Source organism: Sander vitreus, chromosome 14, assembly GCF_031162955.1.
Source record: "Sander vitreus isolate 19-12246 chromosome 14, sanVit1, whole genome shotgun sequence".
In the NCBI taxonomy this organism is placed as follows: Eukaryota; Metazoa; Chordata; class Actinopteri; order Perciformes; family Percidae; genus Sander; species Sander vitreus.
In genome coordinates this window covers 25,205,086-25,225,773 of record NC_135868.1, presented here as the reverse complement: position 1 = coordinate 25,225,773, position 20,688 = coordinate 25,205,086, and the positions used below count along the sequence as shown (strand labels likewise).

The window sequence follows — 20,688 nt, the reverse complement described above, 5'->3', positions numbered from 1 at the left end:
TTTTAGAAATCTTAGAAATCATTAAAATGTCAATTGTAGCCAGGGTTTCGCTTTTGCCGTGCGCGCTCCCGCGATGGGTATGTCATATCATATCATATTATGCTATTCTCGGAAGGCAGTCAGAACTTGGTATAACACCGGACAAAATTTCAAAATAAAGGTCTATGTTGACTTTGGTTTTGGAGGTTTATGTTATGAAAATGTTGTATATGTTGGCAACCTTCTCGGCTAATTTATACGTGATGTAAATGCCTTCGCAGTGTGTTATTACTATTGTAAATACGTAAAATACATAATTCTAAGGTAAAAATCACAGTGGCGATTTAACTTGCGTTTTATTTTTGAAGTCATAACCGGAAGTCCAACCTCTTGTTGTAGCTACCTGGTGCTTTCCTCTACCTTGACGCTCAGGTACGGATCTGGTCGAAACTTTACTGAAACGGACATTCTTCAGCGGAGTTGATATATGGGACGTTCAAAATGGATTAAAAACAGAAATGTTTAATGTAAGGTGGTGAAGACAACATTAATTCGGAAGTCAAATTGTGGACGCACCGTGTATACTGTGAGTAATGTTTACTGTAAGTCCTCTAATGGAGGAAAGAGCCGCGATGAGAAAGTCGCCATGAAAGTGAAAATAATTTGTATACGCTAAAGGGTTTGTGGTTGTGTCGAACGGTAACGTGTATCTTAATATTAGTGGAAATACATGTGGGGGGGAAACCCGCAAAATATAATTTACTTCTCACTTTTTTGTTCATTAGCTATGGCTCATATAACTATCTTTCACTACTTTAAACTATGTTTACTACTGTAAACATTCGTCCCAACACATGACGCCATGTCACGGAAAGCCATTTGTGTATACGGCAATTTAAAGCTTAATATGTTTTCAATGAATATTCATACCCGGTCAAACATAACCGAAGATAACTTCAGATTCATTGAGACTTTATCTTGTACTCGGCATTCATGATGCAACCTACAGGCAGGTGCATGCTTTTCTTATCTCACAAAAACAATACATAGGTTTGCTGCAATAATAACTGCCATCAAGCAAGCAAGGGTGGCATTAACTTCCTATAGTTATACATTTAATGTGGTGTGATTGTGTTGATTCAGCGTCACAGTGGAAACACAGGAGATGGGTTCTTTGCATGCAGCAGTTCGCTTGTGGATGAATACAATTTTATTTACCTTTTCATATAACATTTTTTGTTTTCATTGAACAGTTGCAATGGCAAATATGAGTGACATTTTACATACTAGTTGATTGATAATTGTCTTTGACTGTGCGCTCACACATCCTCCAGAGAACCAGTTGGGTTACTTTACCTGCCACCTGGGGATAGTCGTTTCAATTGTCTTGAATAGAGATGCCCTCAGGTGGCTTCAAGTGATTGCAGGTTTCGCAAGCTTTGATATCTTGTTTACTGATGCGATTTCAACTAGGTGCAGAATCCAGATTTTTGGGGTTCGGCCAAATACCGAATCCCCTGGTTAAGATTCCGCCGAAACCGAATACCGAATCCTACTCCCATCCTCATCCTCATCCGCAGTAAACACATTAATGAAGTAAACAACGTCCACAGCCTCTAAAAGCACATCGCTATCGCCATGATGAGTGACAATTCTGTTTGGCAAATTTCCGCTAACCAGTGTATGATGAAGGCATGTTGGGTGGGGGAAATTAAAAAGCTAACGTTAGCTAACGAGCAGCAGCAGCCGGCCGTTCGGTCGCTCCGCTCCGACTGTAGGGAGACTCATTTGCCGAGAGAACTGCTGACAGCCCGGGAGACGCACTGTCTGGTTAACGCAAGTTTTTAGCCGTGGCTGTCCTTCCTTTGCCGTACCTGGGGTTGCGGCGTTTTGGCCGCTGTCTGTAGATTCCTTCAAGCGCGGCTCGTATTCTTTCGGCTGTTTCACGCGCAGGTGTTTTGGCAGCGGCGATGTTGTGTGTTGTTTGGGGTCCTTGCCGCCGCGGGACAGGTCGGCATTGCGGGTTGGCCGTGTGGCTTTGGTTCGGTGGAGAAAAAATTTCTAAGGTTCGGCAGAAACCGAACCCCGTCAAAAAGCCCAATATTCGGCCGAATCCGAACCCGAATCCTGGATTCGGTGCATACCTAATTTCAACACCATTTAGTTACACCTTGATTGATTGATTCATTTTGACCTCATTTTATCCCCTGCTTGTCCAGATCTTGGAGGCAGTAAGTCATGTCTGTCGGCAGCCCTGGCAGTCTGAGACAAAGCTCCGGGCCCGGCAGCTCCAGGTATGGACCCAGCCGGAGCCACAGCCAGAGGTCGTCCTATGAGGAGCGCTGTGTGGACCCAGTGGAAGACAGGCTCCCGACTCCAGAGCCAAAGACAGTCCACAAAGCTCACCTGAAAGATGCTAACGGCAAGGAGTCTGAGACCATCGGCTTCATCCCTGGCTCAGCTGAGCCTCCCTCTGCGACGCAAACCTGCAATCCCTGCGCTCCTCCAGGTAGCTGTAGGACCTTTGTGTGCAGCGTGCTCACCTGCGGCCTGTATAGGGTCTGCCAGCGCTCCGTCCTCGCTCCATGCCTGGCGCCAAACGAGAGCTCCCCAGACGAACCGGAGAAGGTGAGCCTCGGCTCCGTGAACCCAGGAGACAACAGAGAAGAGGACGGCACGGACTGGCTAGGGGACGTCCGCATCGCCGGAGTCAAAGTCGACAGTCCGGGAGAGTATTTAGACGTTGAAACCAAATCTCCGTCGTATGTGCCTCCGCGCGGTGGTCAAACACAGCCCAGGCACGCGTCCCTGCATGAGTCCATGGGGTTTGACGACTGGGAGGATGGCGAGGAGGACGTGGATTCTCTGATTACTAAGAAGCTGCTGGAGCTCTACTCTGAGTATCAGATCGAAGAGTTGGCCCGGTGCACCTCGGACTCTGTGTTTCTGAGAAAGAGCAAGGCCATCAACCAGCTCATCAACTCCCTGGCAGAGGAGCACAAAATGGGCGAGCAAGAGGCCGAGTGCCGGCTGGTGCGCGGCATCATCCGCATCAGCACCCGGAAGAGCGCGAAGAGGAGGCCGCACATCTCCAGGAGAGAGAGGACGCTGTCGGACAGCGGGAACGAGACAATGAAGGAGAGCGATTCCATTTCGTTCAGCAACAACAGTGAGTTCTAGTTCTTCACATCTTCAATCCCCAAAAAACAAATATCAGCGTTGCCTCTGAAACGCTTTGCTGCCATCAAGTAATTCAATTCAACTTCAATTCAGTTGTATTTATAGTGTTAAATCACAACAGGCGTTATCTCAGGACACTTCAGAGATAGAGTAGGTCTAGACCAGTGGGTCTCAAATGGGGGTACGTGTCCCCCTAGGGGTACTTTGGAGGACGGCAGGGGGTACGTGACATTTTTTGCAAAATGTTTTTCAGTTCCAAGGCCGCAGTTACTTCTACTGTCCTTTTTTTCCAAGTTGGTCACCCTTTTTTTTGAAGGTTCTGTCGTTTGTTTTGACCTATTCTTGCCTTTTTGTCTTTTTTTTTCTTCAAAGATTTTGTCTCTTTTTTTTAAAGTTTTTTTTTCTGCTTTTTTCACAGTTTTTGTCTCTTTTTTCGAAGTTTGTCGCTTATTTGAATTTGGTGTCACTTTTGTCGCCCTATTGTTGCCTTCCTTCTTCCTACTGTGTTTTTTTTTCGAAGTTTTTGTTACTATTTTCGACCTGTTCTTGCCTTACTTCCTTCTTTCTACCATTTGTTCCCCCCAAGTCTTTTCACTTTTTCCATCAGCATTTAAATGGACATCGCTGTATTGTTCCTCTTTATATACAATTAGTCACGCTGCTTAGGGGGTACATGGCTTAAACAAAAATGTTCAAATTATTGAAATAAGCTTGAGAACCGCTTGTCTAGACCACACTCTATAATTTACAAAGATCCAACAATTTCAGTTTCCCACGAGCAAGCATTTGGTGCGACAGTGGCGAGGAAAAAACGTCTTTTTTTTACAGGCAGAAACAGACCCCGGCTCTAGGTGGGCGGCCATCTGCCGCTGCTGACTGGGACACAGACACACTGATACAGTTATACAGAAATATGATTCATAATAATTATAGCAGTTGGTACCATTACATTACAAATAACCATTACTCTCTGTCGCCTCCAGATGACTACAAATCAAATCCAAACATCCAAATATCCGAACTGACCTCCTCCGACAAGTGTGCCAGAGAGATGTGGAGGACCAATGGAGGTAAGAAATCTCTCTTTATTAGGTTATTACAGACACGGTATACTGTTACATTCATACTTCATTCTGTTTTTAATGAAAACAGGATGTAGTTCTAGTTGGGTTGGTGGCTTTGTGTTGTTTACACAACTTGTCTGTTATAACAGGGGAAGTCCGTCACGCATGTCTGTGCCATCAGTGGCTGCCCACATCTCGCTGATCCGGCTGATACCAGCTTGTTTCTATCAGAAAGAGCTCGACGCCGGTTTGTAGGGCGGGGACGATACATGCTTTTGTCCGGATTTCGAGTTTACATGGGTGCCGATTTAACTAATTGTTTTCTAAAAAGAATGCACATCACATGGTCAGTCAGTCAGTCTGCCGTTTATTTCATTTGTAAAGACCTACATGACATGGATTTTCTGCATTTTCTGCTTTCCGTCTGTTTTGCTGGAAACGGATATGATGTCGTCGCCGTCAGCTGTACCGTATGAACCTGGGGTCACCGGGAGGGGGGGGCAATAATATTTCGGGGGGGCGGGTGCCCCCGTCTAGCCCCACCCCTGCTGCAGCGCACTGCCGTCCTTCACAACTGAGAACGGAGAAATGTCTGGCTGAGTGGCGTCATAACCGAGCAGTCTGATATGTGTAGAGGTCGGTATGGTGATGCCGGAGCAGCCTGGTGTCGTTTTTTTTCTTTTCAGGAGATTTAATAAAGGTAAACACAGTGAACTGCCGTGCGTAATGCCACCGCCCTCTGGCTGAGTTCTTCCCAAGGCATGCAACACAAGCGTTCAAAACATTAATATAGCAGTAAACAAATATTTGCTGTGACAAGATAGAGTGTGGCGTCCAGAGCAGAGAATGGGTCACACTCCCTCCGTGCGTGTTGTAACGTGTTCTTTGTTTTGATAGCAGGTCCGGCCGCGCTTACATCCGTGTGCCTTGCACAACGGTTTCTGGTACACCTCAAACTGTCAAATTTCCCTTCATATGTTTCCCGTTTGAACTGTTCCCCAATCAGAACACGAGACAAAATAAGAGTTTACTTGCGAAGCGCAACGTGCAAAATGATCCATTACTCTATGTTTGTGATAGATGGGAGCCAAAATCGGAATCGCAATTAAAATTCAATCAACTGCGCAGCCCTAATGCGAGGTACTCCCAGCTAACACACACACACACACACACACACACACACACGACAGGCACCAGACATGCCTTTATGGGACGCTTCACAGTACCTTTACCTAAAACTAATGCCATAAAGGAAACGGTAATGTACAGGGCGATGTCAGACTGGAACATATCAGCACTGCGTTAAACACAGATTGCAAGTGAGATCAGTTTTAAAAGGAGTTCAATTAAATAATAAAAAGGAATAAGGACAATAAAAGGAAATCACCTTCAACTGTGTATGATAGTGGGGATGTGAATGTGGATTCATGTTGTGTTGTTTGCCCGAGTACTGCCACTAGTTTACACCGACCGGTACAGCGTGTCCATGGACCTTTTTTTCACAGCAGACGTGTTGACTTGTCATAGTAGGAAAAGCCCAGCTGAAATTGAGAACCTTAACTATGGCTCAGTTCCATCAAGTGTCCCAGTAAGTTATTTCAGTGAGTCAGCACGAACAACACCAGGGCCTCTCCTAAGTGGAATGCAGCCATCATTAATGGTTTTGAATACACATGTGCTTGTCCTGCTATGACATGTCAACATGTCTGCCGTGATAAAAGGTCCATTGTTTACTTGTGTCAAACGTTTGTTGAGAAGGAAACGTGAAGGCATCAGTACAACCGTATTTTATTGATAATGTGGAATTATTAATTAAATAGTTTTGTATTTATGTATTGTATTGACAATATGGAAGTATTACTGTCACATTGAATGCCTTGTTTAGTTTTATAGTAGAGCCCGACCGATATCTCGGCGGGCCGATAATACCGGCCGATATTAGGCATTTTCCAAACTATCGGTATCGGCATTTATAATGGCCGATAAATGAATATTTAAAAAATAAAATGAAAAACAGACGAAACCCCCTTCAACCATGTTCTGAGTGTTGGCGTTGCATAGTTTGTCCACCAGAGGGCGCTCTACCACGTCCCTGTTGGCAACACTCTTTGATTATTTATTTTTTTGTTACTGTGTTTTTGTTCAAAGGACTTAAGTTTGTATTTTTACACATTTTATTTATCAGAACTTTCATATATTTTGATGTTCCTCTGTTCAGTTTATTTTTAAACTGCATTATCATATTATTTTAGTGTGGACTCATAAATAACTACAAATTTAGGTTTATCTAAGTTAAGGGAAATATGTTTGTTTTGTTACTCATTTCTGGATTTTTAAAAAATATATATATCGGCCTATATATCGGATTTTTAAATCACCAAATATTTGTATCGATATCGGCCTTAAAAATCCTTTATCGATCGGGCTCTGTTTTATATTTTGTGTGGACCCCAGGAAGAATAGTTCTTACGACGGTAACAACTAATGGGCGTCCATACATTTTTGCCCCAAGTCCGGAAGACATTATTATAAATGCTCTCCTGTTTTTTTTTTTTTTTTTCATCATCTATTCATCGGAGGAACTCTTACCTCTTAAAATATCCCAGGTGTGAGGGTGAAGTGGTTTCTAGTTGCAGTGCTCTGAGAACAGGGAAGTGCGAGGAATGACCCTGTGTTTTTTTTTTTGTCCCCCACAGATCCTACTTCTGCTTCTCCAGCAGCCTACTCGTCCTCTCACAGAGACACTCATTCTTCAGGCGTCCCGCTGATTCGCGCCTCTGTGAGAACATGAGTTCTGCCCACCGCTGGCGATGTATGCTTGAAATGATTTCATGTCATGCTGTGTCCACGAGGTCCCAACGCGGGACATTAAACGGCGACACTCCTTGCACATTAGTCCCTGGCTGAGCCGAGCTCTTTGTAGAGACCGTGGCCTTGCCGTGGAAAAAGAAAATGTGAATATTCACGTTGTCTGAAGAACTTCAGGGAACTCATGGCTCTGTGTGTAGATATTTATGCTTGATATATAGTATGTGTGTGTTTGAAAGCTGGACCCTGCAGGCAGATCTGTGTGGCTCTTACTGTACCCCGATTAACCATCCCCTCGTCCTTTTTGAAGGAGAACTGAGTTATGTTCATGAAACCTGACTGCTGTTGTTATGCAAAGGACATTTGGATTTTTGGAGGGGGCACATTTCATCATCTTGTCGTCATCATAGATTTGATTGTAAACTAATTTGTGTGATTTTGAACTATGCATTGCTTTCAATTCAGTGGTTATGTTTCACATATGATGAATGATCAGAAATGATGTTCTGATAGTTTTCAGAATTTGCCATAAAAGAGGTGTAGTGGCAACAGTGTGCAAGGATGAAAGAACAGTTGTCAGGAAGAGGAAGGCAGTTTGACATTATGGCTCATAATCCTGTAATACTGAGTGGAGTTCTTTTATGTGTGCCTGGTAGTACACTAGAAATAAGAATGATGTCAAAGGAACAGTTCGACATTTTTGGGAAATTTCCTTATTGGCTCTCTTGCGAAAGAGTTACACGCTACAGCTTAGCATAAAGACTGGAAACAGCAGCTAGCTCGTTCAGTCCGAAGGTAGTCTACATCCACGACGTACCACTTCTGGGATTGCTCCGGTGCCGCCGGAAATCCCGCCGGATGTCCCTCATTTTCGGCCGGCCTTTGTGTTGGCGTTCTAACCTCCGGTGGATTTGTGAGGACTACGGTTATCTGCTCCTCAGATCTCTGCAGGGTAAATCCAGACAGCTAGCTAGACTATCTGTCCAATCTGAGTTTTCTGTTGCACGACTAAAACGACTTTTGAACGTACACACGTTCCACCAAAACAAGTTGCTCCGTCCGGCGCTTAGCACCGCCCAAGACGATTGGGATTGGTTAAAAGAAATGCCAATAAACCAGAGGACGTTTCTCTCCCATCCCAGAATGCTGCGTGGACTAGCCAGACCTTCCTTTGCGGTGCTGTGGAGGAAGGTCTGGCAATGTGAGACAGGTCCGAAGGTAACAAGATCTGCCTAGCTAAACCTCAAAAGCGTGCTAATTAACACGTTATATGTTGTTTGTTTATTCCACACAGAAACAAACCGTAAAACCGACAAGTTGTGTTTTTTTTCAGGGAGCTATGCTCCAGACTATTTCTTGGTCACAATTTGTCGTTTTTACAATTTTGCTTCTATACATATTTGAAATCATATATAACATGTTAATAAGTGTGCTTCAAAGGTGCTAATAGGAGTATTTTGTTACCTTTTGACTGAGTCAGGCTAGCCGTTTCCCACAGTTTGTCTTAATGCTAAGCTAAACTAACCACTTGGGGGCGTTAGCTTTGTATTTATACCACACAGATAATCTCTCTAAACAGATATCTGCATATGAATGCAGAATATGTAGATAATCGTCTATCGTCTTTAGCTTTCTATTAGCTTTTTTTTTTTTTTTTTTTATTTATCTGCATTCATATGAAGATAGCCGATGGGTTCCGAGATTGCCATACAGATATGAGAGTAGTATTCTCTTGGCAAGAAAGTAAGTAAATAAAATGTGTTTGTTATCCCATGAGAAAAAAATGAGCAGAAAGCTACGGAAAAAGTTAGTAAGCGGACCTTGAGTTTAGATTTTTTTTTTTTTTTAACGTTAAAATGTGTTTATGATCATACAATGTGAAGTGTGAGTGTGTTTGCTCCTGGGCGCTGATGGGAATTTGGCCAGCTGACTCAGCGGAATTTATTTAGCTGTGTATGTGTGTGTGTCTGTGTGTCTGTGTGTCTGTGTCTGTGTGTCTTCTTATCAGCATTAGCTTATGGCCCCTATTGTAATGGCTGCAGTTAACACACTTGGGCAGCTAATCCACACAAAACCTGTCGCTTAACTCTAGATTCTTGTCTCCCAGGATCTATCCTCTCGTGCCCCATTTTTTTAATTCTAAGTATTTTGTGACAGATAATAAACAGTATATTTGGTCACACTTTACTTGAAGGTATCTACACAAGAGTGACATGACACTGTTATGAACGTGTCATGAACATTATAAACAAGTCATAAACGTTTATGACATACCGCTTCTGTCAGTAAGTGTCATTCGGTTTAGGGTTAGGGTTCATGTGTCATGACAGCGTCATGTGTTCATGACAGTGTCGTGTCACTCTTATGTAGATACCTTCAAGTAAAGTGTTACCGTATATTTTTAGTGCGTCAGAAATTTGGCTGCAGCATCAGTGCGTGGTTGTAATGAAATGGTGTGAAACTGGTTGCTCATGTTTCGACCAACAAGCAGAAAATGCAACTAGACTATCGATGAAGTGATTTCATGCGTTTGTGTCACATAAACTGTAATTGTCCTAACATTCTTCTTAATTTACTAAACTGGTTGAATGATCCGCTGAAGTTTTAGCATTTTGTTTTCATGCGCACATAAGATTTTTCTCAGAAGGTTTCCTGAATTCCAAAGTATAATGCTTGGCATTATGTTACTAATGGTACTATGTTGACAGTAACCCATTGTTTAACTGATGTCTCGTTGTAAAAATAAAGTTAATGAAGTGAAACAAAAAGGAAGACATTGTTTGCTTGTTATTCGCCCCGTATGGCCATATGAGGGAGTCAAAGTACGCACCTTTTTTTTTTTTTAAGGTCTGGCCATTTTTTTCACAAAAATTATAACTTCATCAAGCCGAAGAAGATGCTGAAAGGTTTATTTTGTGTGCTTTTCAAATAAGTACTCACATTTCTTTATTAGGTTAAACCCCTTGAGATGTATCATAAGTCTGTATAGTAAGTCTGTCGTACATTACAACACGTTCTGGTTTCTCATTGCAAAAACAACATGTCTGTTAATAAGTGTAACATATTGGTGTTGCCAATAACTGGCTTGAAGAAGAGCTCCGTGACCATGCCGTGGCTGACTGCCTGGATGCTGGAGGCTGCTAGAAGGACGTGGCTGAGGCGAGCGGGGTCCTCTGGGTGCAGGAGGCGGACAGCTTCTCGGAGAGCTCTCTGAGCTTCCTGTTGGAGGCCTTCAACAGACAACGAGGCGCTCAGTCCTTGCACAGCTGTAGCGCATGAAAGAGAAGTTTCTGTTTTAAGCTCATATCTAACAACTTCATGAGAAGGGCTATGGAAACACAACTAGGGCTGGGCAATAGGGCTGAAAATCAGGGGGAAAGGGGGCGCAATATATGTTAAAGGCAAAATATCTGTCAAACCATTCTAAAATAAAGTATTGTGGCCTACAAATCCTATCCTACAGACTAAAGAAAAAAAATCTTTGTTGTTCTCATTCAAAGCCAGTTAATATTTCATAGTCATAGTTCATATTTAATAATCTATTGCACTGTTCAATCCCTGCACTGTTCACTTTTGCACTACCACCATTGCACACACTCTACCGTAGCACCGTATCATGGTCATTGCATTTCTCTGAGTGATCTTTATTTTTACTCTTGTTTATGTGTGATATATGTGTTTGTTGTGTTGTGGTTGTCTAAGCTACTGGATGCCTACAATTTCCTTCGGGATGAATAAACTATCTATCTATCTATAATGATACAAAAATGATCATTACCTCCAATATCGTGAATCATATCGCAATATCAGTCAAAATAATCGCAATTACATATTTTCCTAATATTGTGCAGCCCTACTGGGCAATATCTCAATATTATATCGACATCGATAAATGAGGCTAGATATCGTCTTAAATTAAGGATAGCCTAATATCGTGATATGACACGAGCGTGTCTTTGCCTGGTTTTAAAGGCTGCATTACAGTAAAGTGATATCATTTTCTGAACTTACCAGACGTACACGCTGTTTTACTATTTGCCTTTACCCACCTAGCAATTGTATGCACATTATTGGTGATTGTTTATCGAATCTCTTATTGTGTTAATATTTTGTGAAAGCACGAATAGTCAACCCTACAATTTCGCCATTGATGTATTTGGTCAAAAATAATGCCCTGATATTTGATTGTTTTTCCCTATCGCCCAGCGTCAAACACAACTAATAAAAATGAGTTTTTACCTGGGTTAAACAACAAGGCACCCTTCAGGTAAGCGTATTCCCTTGGACTGAGATCCAGATTCCACAGCAGATGCAAGCAAGATCTTAACTTGTGGACCCCAGCCAGAGTTGGTTGATCAGCCTCCTTTCCGGTGAGTCCTGGTCCAAGCAGAATCTGTCTGAGGATGCTTGAATTTGGCATGTCGGTCACTTCAAACACTATCTTTTCTTGGGCAAGCCCCAGGACCAATAAAGGAACCCAGCAGTGTCTTAACAACGACGACTGGTCTCGTGATGGAAGCTGACTGAACGATGGTAAACTTCTCACGAAGCGGACGGTTTTCTCCAGCACGCCGGAGGCCACTTGGCCGGTGGCCTTTGGGTCCTTGAGGCAAACTGTCCTCCTCCGCTCACAGTGGCAGTTGTGTACTGTGGCGTTACCCTTCAGTTTGTTGTTGAGGTAGCCAATCTCCCTCCCGCTCAAGATGTTATAAAGGATAGTGTGAGGATGCTGAGTCCGGTAACCAGAGCAAGTCCTGTTTGCAATCTCTTCCAGGGGAAACATTATGAAGGAAAAAGTAATCTGCAAAATTTATCCAGGATGTCACCTGCCATCTATTGTCCAAACTCAGCCTTGGCCCTCCTTTTAAAGACCCTGCATTAAAGGAAAGAACAGGGACGCTGGACTTGCCATGCAGACGGATCTTGGTTCCCTCCACGTGGCGAAGATAAGGCTAGTTAAACTCTGCAGCTGCACAGGGAAGGGAAATGCAGAAGCGGGTGGGGTGAATGACATTTATCATGTTTACCTCAGTCATTAACTCAGCCTGTACCAGTCTATCAAGGACTGACGGGGTCAACGCACAGGGTGCCACCTGACCTGTGCCCCAGTTACACCTTGGAACTGCATGAACGGATGCAATGATTGTTTTTTTATAGGTTATGAGGACTAAAACTGTTTTCTGTTTTTTTCAGGTTTACCTGACTGTAATAATTAAATGCTTCTTTCTGTGTTTCAAGATGAAGGCACCAAACTCTTCAAAAAAAAAAGCATGCTTAATTAAGGTTGAGTCAGTATGTATGTTACCTGGGCCCAAGACGGAGCTGTGAACCTATGGATATCACTCACTAATAATATCTGTGGTCTCCAGTAGCACTACAGTAATCGTCCGTGAAAATACTTTTTTATGATTTCTAACATACATACTACTTAATAATACTTGTAACATCTTAAAAATGATAGCTGGTTTATTCTTTGACCTAACAATTAAACTGGCATAAACTGCCCAGCTGCCTTTGTTGGTAGCATCCATAATTGTAATTTAGGCTACACAGTATGAATGTACAAAATCAGAAATTGCAAAGCTGGAAAGTACTTTGGAGAAGCCATTTATCAGGCAAAGACGCCAGACATTGTGTGGTTTGCCATCGTTATGAGTTATAAGTGACATCTGCACCTGTATCTTTTCCTGGTATTAACAAAATAACTTATACAAAATACAGAACATACAGCTAACACCATGAACCCCCTTAGGTTGTGAAATTATATGTCTTGGGGGAAGAAAGCCATTTCTCTTTCTATATTATTATTACTATTTTGATGAGCGCATGCACAAATGTATACAAAACTATGTAGCTTTTTGGAGTTCTTGACTGAATTGATTCTCGCTGCTTTAATATTGTCATCACTGATGTCTTTCCTTTTGTGTACTTTCAGAGATAGAAGATGACTGCCAGGGGGAGCCAGGCATTGTGACAATGACAATGCTGTTAAAAAAAATATGTATTATAAATAATAAATGTCTATTTTTATATTATTATGAATATATAATGTAACTGTAATTCCTTGTGGTTGGGTTTGTTTTCTCTGAGGTCTCTGACATTTTCCCACACATCATCAATGGTTCTTAGTAGCCTTTTGGTCGACCTAGACACATTTTTTTGCATTACTTTAGGTGGTACAGTTTTCTCCAGCAGTGCAAAAACATATTCTCAATTTTCAAAGTATGGAAGTATACACTGTGTGAAATTTTTTTTTTAAAAAGCAAAGAAACGGTAAGTGGTACTACGCTGTACTCTGGTCCTGACCTGTACGCATGTGTGGTGTCTTGTAAGCCCATCCATCCATTCCCTATTGCTATTGTTAAACAACTGTATTCCATCTCTCTCTCAGTGACAGCGTGACCTATGTGCGTCAATACAGCTACTGCTATTAATACGTAGCTAGTGTTGTTCGCATGTGCAACAAGTTGTAGGCACACTGTCAAAATGTCTTGCGGAATGTTCTAGTCTAATATTATTGTCCACTACATTGTGGCTATGGACTCACAATGGCAAAAGTAAATTTATAAAGCAATTACACCAATGTTCGTTGCGTTCGTTTTTTTTTTATGGTTTCTAGAATATTCTTCCTGGGCGCCTCTTTCTGCTCTCACTTTATTGGATTTCTCGCCTGTCATTTAAAATGCATTGTTACAATTGGTCAAATCTAGCGTGGGCGGGGTTTGTTTCCAGGAAGTGAGTGGTGTGACTACGTACGGGCCTGTCACACTTTTTGCTTGTCATTGTCACAGCTAACATTTAATTCAACGGTCTCTTAAGCCACCAATATGGGTGACGATGAAGAAAAGTATGACGGCATGTTGCTTGTTATGGCGCAACAACACGAAGGAGGGATACAAGAGGTATGTTAGTGTGTCGCTTACATGTTAACGCTGACGTGCTAATGTTGAAGCTAATAGTAGCCTGTAATGCTAGTAGGCACGATGGATGTATAATATGACCGTACACCTCGCCTTAAGCATTGACGTTAAGAAACGGCAGATGGATTTCAACTATTGTACAGGTTTCAGCTAATATTGTTATAATTATTAATACTGGACAGACCATTACCTTACGTCTTTTATCAATGGACTGTTCTGTTGAATTCGGCATACATGTGACTAACAAAGCAGCACGAAATTTCAGTCAAATCTCATTTTAGTTCTTGTAAAACTCATTTTCTAAAGAAGCTATTTCCCTGAAAGATGCTATGAATATTCGTTGCACAATTAAACATTTGTATGCATGCAGCACTGGGATGCTGGGCCCTGTGTGGGTAGTGTCAAATGGCTGAAATTTCTAGAAGAATCAGTTTTCCTTTCACATAGCTAGGTTTCTAATAATAAAATAAACATTTAATTATGAGAAGGCTGAGACAATTGAGTAAAGGAAGGATAAATCTCAAGCAATAAATAACAGGAGGGTATGGAGGATTGGAAGAAAAAAATGGAATGTTCATATGCAAATCAGCCTTGAAGCTGATAAATATATCCATGCAAACAATGCTCAAGTCCAAATTAAACTGGGATGGATTTTGCTACAGCCTCATATTATTATTATTATTATTATTATTATTATTATATATATATTTTTTTTTCCCTCAACAGTTAGTAAACACATTTTTCAGCTTCCTCCGCCGCAAAACCGATTTCTTCACCGGTGGAGATCCAGGTGCCGCAGAGAAGGTGAGCGATGTTACTGTCTGCAGCTGCATTTAAGAATATGTACTGTACTATGGAGTGGCAGCAGCGGAATACCTCATTTCTGTCCTCGTCTTCTTTGTTTTTTTGTTTTTTTAGCTAGTCAAAGATGCTCTCACCCACCACAGTCAGCTGGCGCTCAAGTCCCACAAAGAGAAGCAGATGAAACAGGAGAAGGAAAAGAAAGAGAAAGCCAAAAGAGCGGCCAAGCTAGCAGAGGAAGAGAAAAAAAAGAAAAATGACGACGGCCCCAGAATTCAGGAGCTGACTGACGAAGAAGCGGAGAAACTTCAGTCTGAACTTGACAAGGTGAAATCTGGGAGCCTCGCGTGAATCACTGCTGCTGCTGTTCTGGTACGAACATCAATAATGCATTGATCTGTGGTGTTTTGAAATTTTAGAAAAAGAAAGAAGAGGAGAAAAAGGAGACTGCTACAACAAACACAGAAAAGTCATCGGACAAAGTAGAAAAAGAGAAGGGGGTGAGTGGACACATTTCGGTGAGACCGTTTGGTGTTGCTGAGCAGTAAAACCCGTTCCCAGTTGACGTGCTCATCTTCATTTCCATTTCCCCAGTCCGACTCAGATGGAGAGGAGGATGAGAAGGACAAAGATAAACTGAAGCCCAACGCAGGAAACGGAGCTGACCTGCCAAACTACAAGTGGACACAGTCCCTGTCTGAAGTTGATGTGAGTGCCTTTTGACTGATTGTTGATTTCTGTGGACTGCTTCTGCATCACCAACTTGTTTCCCCAAGCCTCTCAGAGTAGGTGTTGGGTTTTTTTTGTTGTTTTTTTTTAATCATCCTCTCCTTCTTTCGTGACTGTTTTTGCTGTAACGGCAGACCCAGGTGTGCTGCAAAAAGTTTGTTGCTGTTAATATACCATCCTTTTCATCTCATATCATTGTCATGCGATTTGATAAAGGTACAGGGTTTCCTCCATGTTGATTTTTGTAGTGGCGGCCCGCCATTGGCAAAATGTCTGCCGCCACGGTATCAGAAATAGGGCAGACGCACAATGTAGTCGCGGTTGCCTTTTTAAAATGATCTTGCCGACATAGATTGCAATTTAACAAGTAGAACTATTCAGAGGTTATTGGGCCCGTCCACTTTCACTCCACATACTGTTGTGTTGAGGTAGTTCATTGTCAAAACGTTCGCTTTCTTCCGATTCGACTATTAAACGAAGAGCGCCGCCAAAAGCGTCACCGCGGTGCGTCCGTTTCTAATTGGACAACGTTCAACCTGTCAGTTCTGTCAGCTCCTCGTCCTGATATCAAACATCTGGAAACATTAAAACGGTAAGTGAGTCAGTGTAATGTAATATAAATTGGAAATGGTCTATAGGTGTAGTCATTCGTCACTCGTCAGACAGTCCTGCAAAAAGTTAAGTCGGCTTCAACTTTTGGAGAAAAGCAACCCGGCGTCAACCTGCGCTGGACAACCGTGTGACGTTAACCGCCGGCTTTCAGACTCGTCAGTCTGTGTCACGGCGTGCGAGTCCCGTGACGGGGAGCATCATTGTCTCTCTCGCTGCTACAAAAAAACTAAAGTTTTAAACACTATGAAAGTAAAAAAAAAAAACGCTGCCCCTGCCCCGAAGCTTTAAAAAATGGTGTTCGGTACAGCCCTACCGTAAACAGAATCTAACAGCAGTGTTACATTTGAACATCCTCCTACAGCTGGTCGTGCCTTTTGACGTGAAGTTCCGCATCAAAGGGAGAGACGTAGTGGTCGACATCCAGCGGCGCTCCATCAAGGTGGGCCTGAAGGGACACCCTCCGGTTATTGAAGGCCAGCTTTGCAACGAAGTGAAGGTAGAAGAAAGCTCCTGGCTCCTCGACGACGGCAAGGTTGTTACAGTCCACTTAGAAAAGGTGAGAACGCAAGTATGTGTGGGTCACTGTAGGTTCGAACCAGCGTTGTCATCTTTGCTCAAGTCCCGAGTAAGTCCCGAGTAAGTCTCGAGTCATTTGGTCCAAGTCTTAAAGTGCTCACATTATGCTCATTTTCAGGTTCATAATTATATTTAGAGGTTATATCAGAATAGGTTTACATGGTTTAATTTTCAGAAAACGCCATATATTTGTCGTACTGCACATTGCTGCAGCTCCTCTTTTCACCCTGTGTGTTGAGCTCTCTGTTTTAGCTACAGAGTGAGACATCTCACTTCTGTCCCATCTTTGCTGGGTGTCGCACATGAGCAGTAGCTAGGTAAGGACTACTAGCCAGTCAGAAGCAGAGTATGAGGCCGTGCCACGCTAGCAGCTAGTGGAGCATTATAACGGGTGTTACAAAGTGACGCACGTTTGTCCCGGAAGTAAAGGCTGGACTACAATAGAGCTGTTTGGAGCAGTTTGTTGATAATATGAGCACTTTAAGCAAGTCTCTAGTCATTTTTTTTTTTTCCAGCAAGTCCCAAATCAAGTCACTTTTTTTTCTCTTCGATGTTGTGTGTTGCCGTAGCAAGGAGTTTGACTGACAGCCCGTCATCCAATCATAACCATCATATCCCGGGGAGCTTTTTTGAGTCGTCCAATCATGATTCACAGTTGCCGCTGCTGCTGCCGCTGTATAGCATACTTGATAGTAAGATGGCACAAGTGACGACATTAAATTATATTACTTTATATTTCACAGCTTTCAAACGACATTCAGATTTAGGAATACACGCGGGTCATCATGCCTCAAGTCAAGTCACGTCTCGAGTCGTTAACTTCCACGTCGAGTCTCAAGTCTTTTTTTTTTTTTTTTTCTTTTTTTTGGTCAAGTCTCAAGTCCACATCTCTTGTTCTAGCCATTGGTCTGCATCTCTTCAGCAGTTTCAAAGTGAATAAAAGCACTAATCCTATTCTTTAATTTCAGATTAATAAAATGGAGTGGTGGAGCCGGATTATTACCACAGATCCAGAAATTAACACCAAGAAAGTCAGTCCAGAGAACTCCAAGGTAAAGATTGTGTATTCTGCCTCCCCATTACATCTGCAGCAACACCTTCCTGCCCCATCCTCCTAACTGTGTGTGTGTGTGTGTGTCCGTGTGTCCGTGTCCTGCTGAGCAGCTGTCAGACCTGGACGGAGAGACTCGCGGTATGGTGGAGAAGATGATGTATGACCAAAGGCAGAAATCAATGGGCCTGCCTACATCTGAAGAGCAGAAGAAACAAGACATTCTTAAAAAGTAGGTTTCCACTCGCTGCGTCGATAACGCGGCGGTGCGGTTTAGCTCAGTAATCGTAAAAGATCTGACATCTTTTTAGCGATGTCGACCGACTCTCCAAAGCAGACGCTGCATTCAGGGTCCGTTTCACAGAAACTTTATGTTGTACGAAGACTTCGTAGGAAGAGTGACATTCGAAAGCTGCCTTTCAAGTTCTGCCCCCAGCGTGGCCTATTTGTGCTCAAGGCCAGGCTCGTCTGCTGTAACAGCAGGTAATAAAAGATAGCGTGGTGTTTGTACCGGCCTCTGCCGTGGTTCAAGGAGAGAGAAATAAAAAAGGCAACTGTCACTTCACTGTCTAGGAAGAGGAATGGATGGAACAACTGATGGTTAAGAACTCTTAAGGATTTTTCCCTCGTAGAATATAATGTCAAATATTACACAGCAGTAGTTAACTGCGTTGAGAGCTGGATGTGGGCCAGCGTCAGAGCTGCGAGGCCGATGTGAAGGACGCGGTCTTATCACTGCTGGCTCAGTTCACACCAGAAGAGACCTGCTGTTATGTTGACCCCCACTTCCTCTCCACGCTCGTTAAAGCTGCCTCCAGATCTCGTATAGTTTTTTTGTTTTGTTTTTATAAGGGTTAAACCGTATTACTGTGGTGACCGTAGTCAGGATATAAAGTTGTTTTTATAGACACAAAGTTCACATTGTGTCTTTCCAATCCAATGTGTTGTCTGTTAGTGTCATCTCCGAGGGATTATGGATCTTTTCCATGTAAAAAATGTAATTCACTCCTCAGCCAGACGGAGGTGCAATAGCTAAAGTTAGAAAATGTTTTCTGTCTGTGCCCTGCAGGAACATGCTGACTATCCAGAAACGTACCAAGTCTCAGACTAGGGCTGCAGCCAACGATTATTTTCATTATCGATTGGTCTGTTGATTATTTTCGCCATTAATCGATCAGTTGTTTGGTCTATACAATGACAGAAAATGGTGAAAAATGTGGATTAGTGTTTTCCAAAGCCTAAGATGCCATCCTCAAATGTCTTGTTTTGTCCACAACTTAAAGATATTCAGTTTACTGTCAGAGGAGAGAAGAAACTGGAACAATATTCACATTTCTACAAGCTGCAATCAGAAGTTTGACTTTTTTTCCCTAACTAAAATAACTCAAACCGATTAATCGATTATCAAAATAGTTGGCGAAAATAGACACTGAGAGAGGGGTGAGAACATGATGCTGTAACATATGTACCAGTGTGGCCGGGTAGAGCAGGCGCACATATGTAGAGGTTTACTCCTCGATGCAGCGGGTTCGACTCCGACCTGCGGCCCTTTGCTGCATGTCATCTCCCCCCCCCCCCCTTCTCTCTCTTTCTCTCCCCCCTTTCATGTTTTCAGCTGTCCTGTGGAAATAAAGGCCTAAAATGCCCCAAAAAATAATCTCTCTAAACGCAATGAGGAATGACATTATCGCGTGTTTAAAAAGCCGTTTTGAAAGAAAAGACTGACTGCATGTGGTTGTTGTTTCCGTCTGCGCAGGTTCATGGCTCAGCACCCAGAGATGGATTTCTCTAAAGCCAAATTCAGCTGAGACTCGCTGCTGTTGGGTCCACATCACCATTCATGTGCATCACATCCGAGTCGACGCCAGCCAGTAACGTCGGCTTCATCTCTACTCTCCATACTGAACACGGTTTTGCTGACCGTCATGTCTTAAGTGCATAGGTTTATGTTTTAGTTATCATTATTACAAGGTTGATGACTGAAATGCCCACGTTCTCCCCTTTGCACGTCGTCTCAATATTTAAAGATGTGTCTGGGTTATTTTTTTTGTTTTTTTAATAAAGGAATTTAAAATGAAAGTGATGTGATGCATGAGTGCTTACAACCTACAAGTGAAGAAAAATAGAATGTAACGGAAAATGATTGTAAGCAGTGACATTTAATTGCCTTTTTGTATTTTTACTGGCTGTGAATTTGGAAGTTGGCAACCTTGAAGAGGCTAAGGCCGAAGCTAGTGGCTTTAGCAGCCTTCGGAGTCACTGAACTCAGCCATGTGTTGTGTTTGGATCCCATCCAAAGGCTACTGGCCTACAATGAGAACATGTTTAGTTAACCCTTGTGTTGTCCTCGGGTCAAATTTGACCCATTTTCAACGTTTTTTTTATATCAGAAATAGGGGTTTCTTAACAACCAAATTGCCCCAAAATAACACGGATGCATGCGTGTCCATACAACATGTACATCCATGTTCTTCACAGGTAAAATTAATGATTACTTCCATTGAATTTTGGATGTTTTATTTAATTTCATGGCATCCTCTGATCTTAACTATTCTATTAGAATAATTCATATCTGCTTTTTTTCAAACTCAAAAATGATGTCATTTTATTAGGTTTATTGACCGTGAATTAAAAAAATAAGCGGTGAAAAGAGGGATAGAAATGATTTTTAAAAAAATATAAAAATTTAAAAAAAAAAAAAAACGCCAAAAGCATAAAGAAAACGTCAAAAAAAGTTCCAAACAAAGCGCTTTTTTTTTTTTTTTTTTCAATTTTGACCCGGAACGACAAGTTCATGGACGACGGTGAAGACGACACGAGGGTGAAGAGTTGTCAATATGCAGGTTAATTGCAACGGATTTCTAAACGTTTTTTGATGTAAACATATTTGCAGTTAATTTATATTACGTGTGTTAGACTAGGTATGATGCACCTTGCACAGGTTGGAAAGGTCTTTAATTCTGAACCA

General features: G+C 42.3%; 3 protein-coding genes across 4 annotated transcripts; 2 read left to right on the top strand and 1 right to left on the bottom strand.

Annotated features, from left to right (window-relative positions):
• The first annotated feature begins 382 nt into the window (after positions 1 to 382).
• kdf1b (keratinocyte differentiation factor 1b) lies at positions 383 to 9,803 on the top strand. 2 transcript variants are annotated; one of them, XM_078267059.1, is made up of 5 exons: positions 383 to 565; positions 2,199 to 3,148; positions 4,143 to 4,229; positions 4,373 to 4,470; positions 6,920 to 7,010. In XM_078267059.1, the coding sequence occupies exons 2-4, from the start codon at positions 2,218 to 2,220 to the stop codon at positions 4,423 to 4,425; spliced, it is 1,071 nt and encodes a 356-aa protein (XP_078123185.1). In that variant the 5' UTR covers positions 383 to 565; positions 2,199 to 2,217; the 3' UTR covers positions 4,426 to 4,470; positions 6,920 to 7,010. The 2 variants fall into 2 exon arrangements, with proteins under 2 accessions (XP_078123185.1, XP_078123184.1); XM_078267058.1 differs by lacking the exon at positions 4,373 to 4,470 and having other exon boundaries at positions 384 to 565; positions 6,920 to 9,803.
• A 127-nt stretch (positions 9,804 to 9,930) lies between these two features.
• nr0b2b (nuclear receptor subfamily 0, group B, member 2b) lies at positions 9,931 to 13,655 on the bottom strand. Its single transcript, XM_078267061.1, has 3 exons — positions 13,338 to 13,655; positions 11,271 to 12,000; positions 9,931 to 10,297 (listed from the first exon to the last, which is right to left on the bottom strand). Exons 2-3 carry the CDS (start codon positions 11,812 to 11,814, stop codon positions 10,056 to 10,058), a joined length of 786 nt encoding a protein of 261 aa, XP_078123187.1. The 5' UTR covers positions 11,815 to 12,000; positions 13,338 to 13,655; the 3' UTR covers positions 9,931 to 10,055.
• Positions 13,656 to 13,755: 100 nt separating this feature from the next.
• On the top strand, positions 13,756 to 19,799 carry nudc (nudC nuclear distribution protein). The gene is made up of 9 exons (XM_078267060.1): positions 13,756 to 13,933; positions 14,678 to 14,755; positions 14,870 to 15,079; positions 15,172 to 15,252; positions 15,347 to 15,460; positions 16,455 to 16,649; positions 17,638 to 17,721; positions 17,834 to 17,952; positions 19,477 to 19,799. Exons 1-9 carry the CDS (start codon positions 13,859 to 13,861, stop codon positions 19,526 to 19,528), a joined length of 1,008 nt encoding a protein of 335 aa, XP_078123186.1. The 5' UTR covers positions 13,756 to 13,858; the 3' UTR covers positions 19,529 to 19,799.
• The last annotated feature ends 889 nt before the right edge of the window (positions 19,800 to 20,688 follow it).